The sequence below is a fragment of the Coenobita brevimanus genome, chromosome 44 (assembly GCF_032717465.1).
Source record: "Coenobita brevimanus isolate Jiangsu-jjx chromosome 44, ASM3271746v2, whole genome shotgun sequence".
Classification (NCBI taxonomy): domain Eukaryota; kingdom Metazoa; phylum Arthropoda; class Malacostraca; order Decapoda; family Coenobitidae; genus Coenobita; species Coenobita brevimanus.
In genome coordinates this window covers 1881449-1896709 of record NC_136997.1, presented here as the reverse complement: position 1 = coordinate 1896709, position 15261 = coordinate 1881449, and the positions used below count along the sequence as shown (strand labels likewise).

The window sequence follows — 15261 nt, the reverse complement described above, 5'->3', positions numbered from 1 at the left end:
ACACCCAAGGTATTGCTCAGTGATAATGGCAGTGAATTTCATAACCAGGTGTTACATGAAATCTATCGTACGCATGGGGTAAAGCAAGTCTTCGTTACACCATACAGTCCCAAGAGCAATGGCCTTGTGGAAAGGACAAACAGGAAGATATTGGAAGTCCTGAGACCAGCGATGAACTCGATGGAGAATGACTGGCAAGACTGGTTACCACATGTAGCAGCTACCATAAACTCCTCAGTGAGTTCGTCAACTGGAAAATCTCATTACATCCTTCATGGAGAAGGTGTTGCCCTACGATTTGCTAGGTGGACTTCCTACTCTGGTGTACATTCCCGAGGATTACAGCAAGGCCCAACTTGCAAAATTTCAACGCATAGTGAAGTACGAAAAGATTAAAAGCCTCAAGAGCGGAGATGATGGTGAAACAACACAAAGGTAGTCAAAAAAAGATGTTGGAGGTAGGCCAGAAGGTGATGGTCCAGAATCCTGAAAGAACTTCCAAGCTCAACCCTACGTTCTGTGGGCCATGTACAGTTATGGAAAGAGTGCATGGACATACCTATAAAATAAGATATGATGCAAGTGGATTTCAGGAGATAGAACATACTGACAGGATCAAGCCAGTAAGTCAAGAGCTAGGACTAACTAACCAGTCATCTGATGTGTTGTCCCCTCTGTCTTCGTCGCAGTCTATGTCGTCGTCTGTACCTGTCACTATCCAAGAGTTTTGCAGCAAGCTACGATCCCACAGCAAGGGCGATTAAGGGAGTATCTTCTCTTGCAGAAATATGGCTGTGGCTTGTATTCCTCTCGGGTTGCTTGGGGTGGACCTATGAAACGACAACAAACACGGACACGACTGCAATGATGCCAGGAGCATTGAAGAGCCCACTAGGAGAAGTCGTGGTGGTAGAGGATGTAGTCTGTGTGCACTACCCCATGGATGACTATCTCCGAGCTCCAGACACTGTTGAAGGAGCTTTGGAGGCATTACTCAACCTAAAACAGCAGCTGATGGAAATAGGAAAGTTAACTGACCTGAAACAGCAGCTGATTGATTTGAAGTGAAGCTTTTGTACAAGCCTTACTTGGATTAGCTGAGTTTCAGACTGAACATATAGATAGGCTCTTAGACAGGCTTGCTATATTACATGTCACTTTACCGAATGCAGATTCTGATCTTTCCCAGCGTGTCCATGCATGTACGAAGAAAGGACTTGTGGACTTTCTAGGCATCCTGTCTCAAATGCTCTTTGGTATGGCGCTAGACAAGGATGTAGTGCAATTGGGCAGACAGATGCATGATTTGGCATTGGCGCCTAAGGCAAGGAACAGGCCAATTGTACGCACGTATGAACAACTATGTGAGATCACTAACAAAGCTAACGAGATAATTGCGACTACCATCCATCTCGCAGGAATTCTGAACAACATCCAAACTAACCTACCAACCCTAACTAACTTAGTGTTAATCGCTGATTACCTACATGCTCTTGATGAGTCAGTCACCGCTTTGGAGTTGCATGCAGCCAATATGGTGGACGGCCTAGTCGATGCAAGTTTGAATAGAATTAATGTTTCATTGCTTCCTACTCATGTTTTAAGTAATGCTCTTGACGTAGCTATGGACTTACGCTACTTTCTGGTATGAATCAGCTGGAGTACTATTACCCACTATTGGAGGCCCAGTTGACCTATGATGGCATCCTGATATTGGTACCTATGAGGAATGCTATAACATACTATGCATGGCGGTTCATTCCTTTCCCCTTTGCTACTCCTAACGACACACTTGTCATTTTGAAAAAGGGTCCAGAAGTGTTAGTTGTGTCTGATGACAAAAGGAATATAGCAGAAACGACTGTGGATGAGTTTGAGAAGTGTAAGGCTTCCTTTCTCGATCTCCATGTATGTCCTGCTTTCCATTTTGTCTTTATATCGTCAGAGGTAGAGGAGTGTAAGATAGCCTTGTTGGACACGAACACTTCCTCTACACTGTACCGTTGCACTTTCCAACCCATCCAACTGAAATCAGTTTTCAATGCTCATGTACATGCATAACAATACTTCTTCTTTCCTGAGACAGAGGACGTAACGCTGACGTGTGCATCACAACACCAGTTCCTTAAGGTAGTCGGATTTTTGTGAGCTGCACAGTAAAGAGATGGTAATTCTACCTAACAAACAACATGTAGCTTTGTCGGGGAATTTCTTGTCCCAGTTACGACCTTTTCTACCTTCATTCAATGTTTCTTTGTTGAATGTGAACAGGCTGTCTCATGTGTTAAATGAATGGAGTTTGTTACTTACCTGAACAAGACTGATTTAAAAACATATGTACTGTCCGATCTTCCATTATATCTTTCTCCTTCCTATTTTGGTCCTAGTGTTGGTCTTCTACTTTTTGTGGTCTTGTCCTGTGTTTGAGTTTGAGGTTGTTGTCTGAGAGGCATTAAAGGGGGAAACCCACTAAAACCACAGGGCGTTCTCGTGGATTACAAGTGGATCTGCCTGAGTAGTTAGCTACCCTACACACTGATTAGGCTACACGGTTGTTAAGACTACAGTGTCGACGGGGACGTCGAAAAGGTGTTGCCGAGCAATGTTCTGGTTTTGGCAACACTTCCACAATGAGTCAAGTGTCACACTCTTTTTTGCATATTATATACAAGGATGTTTATTCATAATTAAAGAATATGTACTGTAATGATGAGATAAAGAACCAAATACAAGTTCACTGTGAGTGTGACGTGGAAGAGAGATGACAGGCCAGACATGCGAAGGCTAGCATTTTCAGATGTACACAGGGAGAGTAAAGGAGGGTGAGAGAAGGATATAAACTCTGCATAACTCTAAGTCTTGGGGTAATATATGTATGTGTTATTACACCATATGCAGTTAATACTGCCTTATTGAGATGTATGATGTGCATGGTAGAGTTGTAACTCACACCTACTCATTTACATATCTCACTATGTCTGAGAGATGTGGCATCTCTAAATTTCGCTGACCTGTACTGATTCGCAGGGCGGGCAGTGAGGCAGATCAGATCACTTTTAGCTTTCGTCAGAGGGAGACGCTCTACTCCGTTGTTTTCTTTCTTGTCGCAACTGTACTTTTCTGCATAATAAAGAGGGAGAAACACAACTGCTCCAGTTTTTTTTCTGATTCACCTGCATGCTACCTTGCTCCTGTTTCACGGACTCATCACCACCAATCTCAGCAGCACTGTGGCAGCAGAGGCTAAAGCTGCGGGAACATTAATTTGGTGGCCAGCTGTGGAATTCAGTGGAGTCTACACCAGCTGGAATAAATCCCGTGATGAGTATTAAGAATTTCCTAAATTATGCGCGATTTATCTAGTGGTTCTCGCAAGAAGTATGTTTCAAATGTTAAAATGCACTTCATCATGCCAGTTGAATGGCCAAGGCCATTTACACAGTCAAAATGTATTGTATGTATGTAGGGAAGGGATTTCCAAGACCATGTCTACAAAAGACGTAAGCTTCTTGAGAAAATGTCAGCCTTATAGTTGACTGTTGTCTTTGATCCTATTGGCTGCTCCATAAATAGATGCAGCTCATTTCAACTCCTCCTGCTGTTAGAAAGTCTCTTATCATATTATCAACAACATACACCTAAAATAACACTTTGCAGAATTCAAGGCCATCTCTAATATGCATCAAGAACCTTGTCTCACTGGCTATCTTTCTGAATTGACTTAATACAAAACAAGAGGTTGATGGCACGAGACAGAGGAGAATAGGACAAAGATGCCCTAGAAACGATGTCAAAAGTTGCATCAAATGCTATATAGAATTTTCTTACAACAATCAGCTCATAGATGCTGGTGCAAGAATGAAAGCTTTCATTGGAATTCCTAAATGATAACCAAGAATCCTGGGAATGAAACGAAAATCATATCGATAGGAAAAAAAAAATCAGTCAGTTATGAATGATCATGGTAGGCAAGGAGTTACATTTATCCAGAAGTGCACAGATAAAGCGTCATGAATGAAGAACAGCTCCAATTCCTTATACAGGTTTTGTGCAAACACTGCCTTGCATACACAACACTTACAAAATTGTCTGTGGATGCAGTGAGTGGAGATACATGCATGAGCGGCCAATACCTACTGGCGAGGTCAAGATGCTAACCATCTGATTCTTAGTTATTAAGGAATGCGATAACAGGAATGTTTTATCCTAACAGTTATACTTTTGGTTAACGAATTTCAAACCACTTGCGTCAGATGCAGATATCAATAAGTTTGGCTAACAGAATCTGTAGTATTACTCAAGGAGAATACAGGTAAAGCTTGGAAACAAAGTAATTAAGATAAATTTTGTGGTGAAGCCTACGGTAAAGAAGTAGCAATGATGATGATGATTATGATGATGATGATGATGTGGGCTGTGATGGATGCATGGGGGAACTGACGCAGTGACAATGATTGAGTTGGGCAGTGAGGATAATGATGATGGATGCGGGGTTGGGCAGTGATGATAGTGTTGATGGGGGGAGGGGGGCAGTGGTGAATGTGTGGGGTATCGATGTAGTGGCAAATATAGGGCTGGGCAGTGATGAATATGCAAACAGTAGTAATGAATGTTGTAGGGGAATGATAGGTGTGAGCGTAGTGATGATGGGTGTCAAATCAATGCTGTTTGGGTCTCACCTTCATAATCTGCTGGTGCATTAACGTCCGCTCCCTTATCCAGCAAGAACCATATATATTCATAATAGTCCGACCCATGTGCCCTACCAACTGGAGTCCAACCTGTCAATACACGAAAAGTGTTATTTATTTATTTAATTATTTTTTTTGGTCTGTTGGTAGAAGTAAATTGTGTTTCCTCACGTCTGACGATTTATTCAATGATTCTTCACTTGCCAGATGCATTTTGCACACTTCATTGTTGCAAAAACACTTTCACACACACACACAGTAACACTGGAAATGAGAGCTATCTGAATATGTTTGCAGATGATGCAAAAATACAAAGGAAAATTACTAACACAGACTCTTGTAAAGAGCTACAAGAAGAATTAAATAAACTTCATGAATGGAGTAATACATGGCAAATGGAATTCAGTGTGGATAAATGTCATGTAATCAGGTTTGGTAAAAGTGGAAAAAGACCTGATTGGGATTATAAGTTAGGAAATAAAACCCTATACACATCAGAAAGAGAGAAGGACCTAGGTGTGATTATCAATAACAGACTATCTCCGGCTGACCATATCAGCGAGAAGGTACGGAACATGTATACACTACTTGCAAATATGAGAATAGCATTCACATACATAAATGAAGACGTGCTAAGAAGGATAATAACATCATTCATTAGACCAACCCTGGAATATGCATCAGTAGTCTGGAGTCCTCATCTCAAAAAACACATAGACAAGATTGAAAAAGTTCAAAAGGCCGCTACAAGATGGATACCAAGCTTAAGGGACCTAAGCTACAAAGAAAGACTAAATAAACTGAATCTACCAACACTACAGATGAGAAGGAAAAGAGGTGACATGATAATGCTATATAAGTGCATATCAGGGAAGGAGAAAATAGACATAAATGATTACTTAACATATGGAGAAGCATCAGCAAGAGGACACTGCAAAAAACTGCATAAGAAGAGAGGTGATAAAGACGTAAGGAAATTCGGTTTCCCAAACAGAGCAATTGATCAATGGAATACACTACCGAATGAAATAGTGTGTGCCAAAACAGTTTACAAATTTAAGGATATGTACGATAAATATGGTTTAAGACACGGGATAGTACGAGCTTGACTCATTCCTGTAAAGATACAATTAGGTAAGAATACAATTAGGTAAGAACACACACACACACACACACACACACACACACACACACACACATATATATATATATATATATATATATATATATATATATATATCGTTATGCTTGTCACTATCATCAGTACCATTTGCATCACTTCCACTGTCATCTCTACGGGCATCATCACAAGCATTATCCCCACTACCTTCAGTACCAGCGTCATCTCTATAACGGTCATCAATATACAGGCTGTAAGTTACAGCCTGTATAATTGGTGTCGATACACATCATCCACATCACATATTCACATATTATCCATTCCATATCCTCTCTTGTTTTCCCTGTCATCACTGTACATTCCTTCTCATCTTTTTAAAATGTTATCCTCGTATTCACCTTTGCATTATTTGATACTCTACTAGCTGTAGAAGAGTTTAAAAATATTGTTGTGATTTTCAAGTGTATGTCGAACAAGAAATGCATTACAAAAACTTAAGAGCTCTTAAATAATTTACATCATAGACTGATGATACCAGGTCGACAATGGCAGCGGGAAACTTCTAACATCATCAGCCGATGTTCAATTCAGATCCATTTTATTTTATTCCTTGCGTTTATTAGGGGACACACAGCTATTTTTTTTTTTTTTTTTTTTTTAGCGTAAGTAAAGGCCCTGATGGAAAAAAAAAAAAAAGTTTTTATAATAGTAGCCAGCAACTGCCATGAGAATGCCAAAAACACTATTCAAATAAAGTTGTCTCTGTGTATGTCCACAGTCGACCCCCTCAGATTCCGACATACCATACATCAAAAGACGCGGAATGACGAGCTGACAACAATGGTGTAAATTATAATTCCGTGCACTTGGCTGCGTGTGAGTCACGAGCACTTTTGTGCCCGATTTTTCGCCCGACATTGGGAACCATCTACAAGTCATACTGCTGGGTGGAATGAGCTGAAATTTCGCATGCTCAGCCCAGGCACGTCAGAGCAGCTCAGTGTCAAGTTTGGTGTCAGTGAGTGTCTTGGGGGCCGTGTGGCAGGTAGTATTGTTTAACCCATCCCTGTTTTAATGTTCGTCTTCAAGCACGCCACGTACGTTTGTCGAATTTTCCGTATCGAGATGAATGAACGTACAAAGATGCTGGTTATTGTTCTTTGTCTCTTCCTTGAAGCTCCACGACCAGTCACTTCCTATGCTTCTCCATGTGTCTGTGATATCAGTCATGAACACTGTCTTTGGCTGGCAACCAAAGGATTGTTATCTACGTTTTGCCATCACAAATATATTTTAGGGCAGTTACTGCTCATTGCGTTACTATTTCATTAAGGATTCCTGCTGTATTCAACAATGAAATAATTTTCTCCATCCTGCCTCACCTCAGTTTTTTTATCATGTGAACATACATGAAAGTATTTTAAGAGTTAAAATCAAGGACAAAGCCCAAGTGTCCTTGGCAGAAGCAAGCGCTTAGTGGTCCGATTAGGCCGCTAAGCACTTGTATTGAATATAAGAATGGTCTCCTTTTACTGACAGACTATACATTACTCTCCAGTAACACTTCTTATGTTAATCATAAAATCATAATAACATGGGGTCTCACCACGATCTAAAAAACCTAGTCCACGTCTACTTTTCAGCAAGATTCATATATCATAGGAATAATATTCGGCTGTGAATTAAGGCACACACACACACACAATTCAGGGTTTAAGAGCATCACTACATAGAATGGAGGAGGAATCTAAAAGAATTATATTAACATATTTCAATACAAAGAGAAATTGGAGTAATCTAGAGACGCCATGAAAGCTGTTGGAATCAAAAGCTCCTGGATCTTGTGCAGGAGTTTTTCCTAACACAACATGTAAAGGAAAACACCAGAAAAAGAGGACTTGATGATCCATCAGTACTAGATCTTATATTTACTAGCAAGAAAATTATATTGACAGTATAATGTATCACCCTTCATTCGGCAAAAGCGATTATCTATTGCAACTTCAGGATTGCATATGGCATAGTTAACAGGAATGAGAGTAAGAAAAAGAGCCTACACTACAAAAACGGCAACTACCATGACCTACAGAAGTATTTTTTAGAAACAGATTGGGAAAAAGAGCTTAGAGGACAAGATTTAAATGTTATAGATAGAAAATTCTTTGAATTTCATGAGTAGGAGTCCATAACTACATCCCAGAGAACAAAGAAACAGATGTAAAATAAAGAAGTGGTTTAATACAGAATGTAAAAAATCAAAAGAAAAAAGAGATTTGCTGTAGAATGCATACAGAAGACACAATAGTAAGAGGGCACATAACAGCTATAAACAGGTAGAAAATGATTATACAGGAATAAGGAGAGAGGCTCAAAGACAGTTTGAGGAAGACATTATAAACAAAAATAGTGATCAACCTATTTTACAGCTACATCCGAAGCAAAACCAAAGTTAAAGATAAAATACAGTCCATTACTGACGAGGGGATCATCCGTCCAAAAAGAAAGATATTTGTGAAACACTAAATAAAAGTTTCGAATCAGTTTTACAGAAGAAAATAATCTTGAAAGAGATGATATGGAACATGCATGCCCACACATATTACCAGATATACAAATATCAGAAAAAGAAGTACAGGAAGAGTTATGTAAATCAGGGAAAGAAGCATATGGCCCTGAAGAAATTTTAGGTTGGGTCTACATAATGTGCAGAAGAGCTAAGCAGACCATTATTGTCTCAGAGGGCCAAGTCAAGGGGCTTTACAGGGAAACTACCAGGATTCTTTCTTGGCATTTTTATTTCTTGTATTCTGTTCAATCCCAGTTATTCCCGTAAAACTGAAGAGTAATAATTTCTTTCTCTAAGAAACAAGCTCAAACATTTAACTTCTTATAAATGCATAAATCAGTAACCAAACAGATTAGGTCTTCTTCAACCAAGTCTTAATATCATGATACATCATTCACATACTGTACTACAAGCATACATGTAACAGAATACTATAGATATACTGAAATGTGATACTGTACCTCGGTCACCTGTAATCTTGGCCTTGAGTCTGTGGTTGTGACTTGTGAGTCTGTGACGAGGTGACCGTTCGCAAAACATATTAAAACAAATTCGGATTTGTAAACAAGCAAACGGTTGAAGTGCACCATTTGTACGGTGTCACAAAACTACAAATGAAGATACAGTTTTTAACACAAATATTTACTGAGTATGCATATAATGGCATGCAAATAATGAATATTACATTTACATGGCTCCCCTAAATTGTGAGAGTAATTTACCTTATATTCTAATGAGTATAAAAGTAAAAAATTAATACTAATACTATGAGGAAGAAAACACTTTGGCACAGTTTTGGCACTTAGGTAGGCTCTTTGGTGGGGATACCCCGGTCTCACTCTGCTTCAACTAACAAAATGAGTTTGTGAATTGGTCTTTCAATGAAGGTGATGGCTTGTGTACGTTTACCTTGGTTATCTAACTCTGAGTCTGACCTCATTACCTTGACCTTTCTTACATGACAGTCTTCATCAGGAAGGGTTTCTACTATTTTTCCCAACTTCCAATTATTTCTTGCCAAAGTCTCTTCTTTTACAATCGCTATGTCATTTACTTGCAAATTTGTATGTGGCTTTACCCATTTATTTCTCAATTGGAGAGACTGCAAAAACTCCCTTTTCCATCTAGACCAAAACTCATTTGCTAAGTACTGCACCCTACCCCAGCGCTTCCTTGAATACGCATCTACCCTGTCATAGCTGCCTGGAGGAAGTAGTATAACTTTAGATTTCATGGTCAATAACATATTGGGTGTCAGTGGTTCTATGTGCTCAGGAGAGTTCAGTGTGTCAACAGTTTGAGGACGACCATTTATTACAGACTCAGCTTCATGAAAGTTCTTAAAGATTCATCATCTAACTGAGACCCATGCTGATCGAGCAATACTGAAAGTATATTTCTCACTGTACATATTTGTCTCTCCCATACGCCACCCATATGACTTGCATGTGGTACATTCATTTAAATTCTATCCAGTCACAATGATCTTTCAATAGTTCTGTTCTTATTTTCTATTGGTCCACTTCTTTTAAACATGTCAACAACTCATTCCTAGCACCAACAAAGTTTGTACCCTGATCAGATCTCAACTGAAGTATAGGTCCCCTCCGTCCTATGAAGCGACGGTAGGCATTGATGAATGAGTCTGTGTTCATAGTGTTGACTGTTTCTAAGTGAATTGAACGCGAAGTAATGCAAGTAAACAATACATCATACCTTTTCAGTTCCTTACGTCCTTCCTTAATAAAAAAGGGTCCAAAGAAATCAACAGCAGAATAAGTAAAAGGAGCAGTAGGTTCTAACCTATCTGTAGGAAGATCTGCCATCTTTTGTTCCTGTGTACTTCCTCTAACCTTTCTACAAATGGTACACCTGGAAATGTGCTTAGTTACTAGAGAAGATCCTCCTATAATCCAATATCCAGATCCTCTAATCTCATTTAGTGTGATGCCTCTACCTTGATGATGTACTTTTTTATGGTAGTAACAAATCAACAAATCAGTTATGTGTGATTTCTTTGGTAATATGGCTGGGTGCTTTCTGTCTTTGTGCATATTTGCTCTTCTGGTTTCAGTATCTCATTTTCAGCTTCTCTCAGTTCTGCTGCAGTCTCAGGAGTATACTCAGACTTGTCAAAGTTTTGTTTAGCTGTTTTGACATTTTGCTTACTTTGCTCTTTGTCTCTGAATATTTTCTGAAGTCTGAGACATACCGCAGTAGCTCTGGTTGCACAATGCCAATCAGAGAAATACTTCAGTCTGTCTAGGAATGATGATGGCTCTTGAGCTTCTGTGAGACATGATACAACTTTCTTCACTTCAGGATCATCTTCTGCAACAACGAAGTCATCTACTGATGCTTGAGGTGTGTCAAGCGATTGCCAAAGAAAGTCTGGTCCATTCCACCACTTAGAACTGTGAATCATGGCTTGTACTGGCATGCCTCGTGATGCATAGTCAGCTGGGTTATTTTCTGTTTCAACATACTTCCAATGTGCTGGTGATGTTTCATCTCGTATCTGTTGAACTCTGTTTGCAACATACACATGGAATTTCTTAGCATTATTACAGATATAGCCTAGTACTACTTTGCTATCAGTCCAAAATACTTCTTTGACATCTTGGTAATTCAGCTGTCTTCTCAGAATTGTGTGAACTCTTACTGACACAACTGCTGCCGCAAGCTCTAACCTTGGAATAGTGATGGCTTTAAGTGGTGCTACTCTTGATTTTGCCATTACAAGTGCACAATGCATCTGACCTTTGTCATTAATCAATCTTATGTAAGAGCACTGTCCATAGCCTTCCTGACTAGCATCTGAGAAATGATTCAACTGCTTTAATTTCTCCAAATGCTTCAGGTTTGTAACATCTTGGTATCTTCACTTGCTCCAACAAGTGCAGCTCATTTCCCCACTGTTCCCACCTTGACTTCATGTTTTCTGGTACAGCATCATCCCAACTTTTCCATTTAGAATGAAGGGAGGTACTAAATCTAAGAGATCAAATATGGTGCTTACAGTTGATAAAATACATCTTCTTGTTACAGGCTTACTACTTAAAGTGATCCTAAACTGAAATGAGTCAGATTCAACACTCTACTCCAAGTGTTCTCTCAATGGGCAGTGAGTCCTTGCTTAGATTCAAGCTCTTGCTGCTTCCTGCCATTTCTTCTGGACTGATGGCTGCCAGTACCTCCTTGCTGTTGGACAAGAACTTAAGAAACTTGAAGCCTCCTTTCATGCACATTGCCTTATTGCTATTAATCAGTTGGATAGCTTCAGCTGCAGTAGGTACAGACTTTAACCCATCATCTACATAAAAATCATTTTTGACAAACTTAGCTGCATCAGATCCAAACTCAAGCTCATTATCATCAGCTGTTTTCATTAATGTGAAAATTGCAACACTTGGTGATGAAGTAGCTCCAAACAAATGCACAGTCATTCTATATTCAATCACTTCTTTGTCCAGATCTCCGTTTTTCCACCACAAAAAGCGTAGCAAGTCCTTGTGTACAGGAGACACATGCACCTGATGATACATTGCAGAAATATCACATACAAATGCTACCTCTTCTTAGCGAAATCTGCATAACACTCCAATGAGACTGTTTGTGAGATCTGGTCCTTGTAATAAGTGACTATTTAGTGACTGTTTCTTGTAGCTAACACTGCAGTCAAATACTACTCTTAACTTGCCTGGTTTCTTTGGTTGATACACCCCATGATGAGGTACGTACCACACAAACCCATCTGCTCTTGCTAACTCCTTGGCTGGAACCGCTTCTGCGTACCCATGTGTTATCATGTCTTGCACAGACTTCACATAATCTTGATAATATTTCTTGTCGTTTTTTAGCTTTCTTTTCAGTCTATCTAGTCTGTAAACAGCTAAGTCTTTGTTGTTTTCAAACTGACATTTTCATTCTTGAGAGGAAGTGGCATCTCATAATGTTCTTCTTCTGGCTTGTATACTCCCTCTTTCATTTTTATCATGAATAGTTTGTCTTCATATGAGATGGGAACGTCATCTGTCTGTCTGTCATTAAAGTCCAGCTCAAACATTTTCTTGATTTGCTATGGGTTGACAACCTCCTTTACTTGAGTTGGAACAACTAGGAAGCTAACTTTCCTTTCATTATTGATGACGACTTCTTGGGCCATAGTTCTGTGTACCTGTACAATGCTATCTTCTGTGCTTCTGTCGCTACAGACCTTTCCTATTATACCCCATCCTAACTCTGTCCTTCTAGCAAAGGGATCGTTTTCATTTCCTGGGATAATTTCCTTTGGCTTCAGTGCTTTAGTACAGCTGAGTCCTATGATGAGACCAATTTCTATGTTAGAGTCATATGGCATCAGTTTGTCTGCTATTCCTTTCCAATGAGGCCAATTGTTTGCAGTCTCGGGTCTTGGTATCTGATCTCGTCTTGCTGGTAGATGTTCTCAAGAGTATGTATTGGGAAGGAACATTTCTTTCTGTTCATAAATTCCCTTTACCACAAGCCCTTGTACTTTGGTACAAAGCACAGTATCTTCTCCCATCACAGTAGCCAACTGCAGGTGTACTTGTGGTCCAGTTACTTTATCTAGAGTAGTCCCTTTAATAAAACAAACATCAGACTGATCATCTAATAAAGCATAAACCAAGACTCTGTTTGATGCATTACTGCTGTGGTACAGCCACACTGGAACAATCATGCTGTGTGTATCTCCTACAAATAACCTGTTGATTTTAATTCTATTTGAGACAGCATTGTCCTCTGTTGTCTTGGACTGTTGTGATTTCTCAGCTTCCTTCTCTTTGATTCTTTCAAGTATGGCTTCATGAAGAGATGTTGGATGACGTCTCTTACATACTGTACATACTTTCCTTCTTTTGCAGTTGTTCATTATATGTCCATACTTTAGACAACCCCTGCAGATAAATGATTTCTGTACATATTCTACCTTGTCCTTATTGCTAAGCTCACTGAACCTTTTACATGTGTCCAGTTCATGTTCTTCTTTGCAGTAGATACACTGAGGCCTTTTGATGTTTTGATTATTGTCATCCTTGCCCTTTTGAGCCCTTTATTTCTTGTCCCTTTGATTCTTTTGTGCCTCTGTTTCTTTCACTCCAGTTGTGTTGGCTACAAGACTTTTTACCCCAAATCTGTTTGTTTCTGCTTTACCTTCCTTCTTTCCCTTTGAAGGAGCTATGTTATGCCTTTGACTCCTTGCCATTACTGCACTATAGGATGAGATTGGATGACAAGCTTTCTTTGTCTCATCTGCTATGAATTGACAAAAGGCATAAAATGGAGGGTATTCTATGCGTGTGGAGAACCAGGTGTGGACTATTGAATTCCATCTATCAATTAAAGGTGGGGGTAACTTCTGTAAGATTTTGCTATTTTCTTGAGTATCATTTAGAACATTAAGGGAATCTGTTGAGTTCATTATTGTCAAACAGTTCTGCAAGAAGTCAGATATTTTCTGTAGTGCTTGACCATCAGTATTTGAGATCTTTGGGCACTCATTCAGTTTTCTTCTGTAAGCATTTGCAACTGTGAACTCATTCCCAAATCTGTCTTTCAGTATACTTTTAGCCTTACTGAAAGCTTCTTCATTATGGATACACAAAAGTCCTCTAATAGCTTCCTTGGCTTCCCCATCAGTGTATCTTCCTAGGTAGAAAAGTTTCTCTGCTGGATTGGTGACTCGCGACTCTATGAATATTTCAAAATTCTTTATCCAGGATGGAAACTCTAATAAATCTCAGGGCAAGGCAGTTTTTGGATGACAAAATATCTACCACACTTTTTAATATATTCATGTCCACTGGCTGACTTGGTGTATCATGCTTACCTGATGCCTGTGACTTTTAATTTTGATTCTGGTTCAAAACTCTTAGCATGTGGATTGAGCTTTGGACTCACCTGCAAGAAAGTCTGATTTAATTTGGACACTTCTCTCTCTATAATTCACCCATGGCAGAAACAGATGAATCTTTGACACTCACTTTCGGTTCTGATACGCTAGGTTTGATTGTCTCGCCTTCTGTCAGTCCTTGTGATTCAAAGAATTTTTGAAGATGCTATTCTTTACTATCTAGCTCATCATCAATCTCAGGCAAATCTAAAGGATCTTCCACTGAATTTACAGCATTTAGCTCAGCTCGAGTAGCAGCTAGATCTTTATTTAAAACTAATCGTCTATTCTCATGTTCCTTTTCTTGCTTAAGCTTTTGATACTCTAATTCCTTTTCTTGCAAGAATTTCTGATGTTCTATTTCCATTTCTTGAAACTGCTGTTCAAATTTTAACCTAGCTAGTTTAGCAGCTAGATCTTTATTTAAAACTAATCGTCTATACTCATGTTCCTTTTCTTGCTTAAGCTTTTGATACTCTAATTCCTTTTCTTGCAAGAATTTCTGATGTTCTATTTCCATTTCTTGAAACTGCTGCTCAACTTTTAACCTAGCTAGTTTAGCATTTAACTGTTCTTTTTTTGTGGTGCTTGAATAAGATCTGCTAGTGCAATGAGAGTGCCTTGAAGTTTTAGTACTTTGTGACCTAACACACTGTGAGCACTTGGATGTTTTACTAATTTGTGACCTAACAGACTGTGCATCCTTGGGTGCTTTACTTACTGATTCTGTGTTCTGCATCAATTCATTTAGTTTGTTGTCGATTCTCATTATACAGGTGGTGTGCACTTCTTTTTCTTCCACTAACTCCTGTGACAATTTTACTTGTAAGCTTGGATCTGCTTCCATTAACATATGAAAAGTATTTACTACTTCATTAAAATGCACCTGTTCTGCATTTGCATGATCTTTAAGCTGATCCAAGCTTACATGATTCATACCTGACAATATTTCCTTTACTACTTTTGTCCA

General features: G+C 39.1%; 2 protein-coding genes across 2 annotated transcripts; both read right to left on the bottom strand.

Annotated features, from left to right (window-relative positions):
* Positions 1-10379: 10379 nt before the first annotated feature.
* On the bottom strand, positions 10380-11114 carry LOC145398210 (uncharacterized). The gene has a single exon (XM_080271164.1). It carries the CDS (start codon positions 11112-11114, stop codon positions 10380-10382), a length of 735 nt encoding a protein of 244 aa, XP_080127290.1.
* Positions 11115-11466: 352 nt separating this feature from the next.
* Positions 11467-11823, bottom strand: LOC145398209 (uncharacterized). Its single transcript, XM_080271163.1, has one exon. The coding sequence runs from the start codon at positions 11821-11823 to the stop codon at positions 11467-11469; it is 357 nt and encodes a 118-aa protein (XP_080127289.1).
* Positions 11824-15261: the final 3438 nt, after the last annotated feature.

Excerpts from the sequence above, each read along its gene's own strand:
- LOC145398210 (XM_080271164.1), bottom strand. The coding sequence starts at position 11,114 with ATGGCAAAATCAAGAGTAGCACCACTTAAAGCCATCACTATTCCAAGG.
- LOC145398209 (XM_080271163.1), bottom strand. The coding sequence starts at position 11,823 with ATGACTGTGCATTTGTTTGGAGCTACTTCATCACCAAGTGTTGCAATT.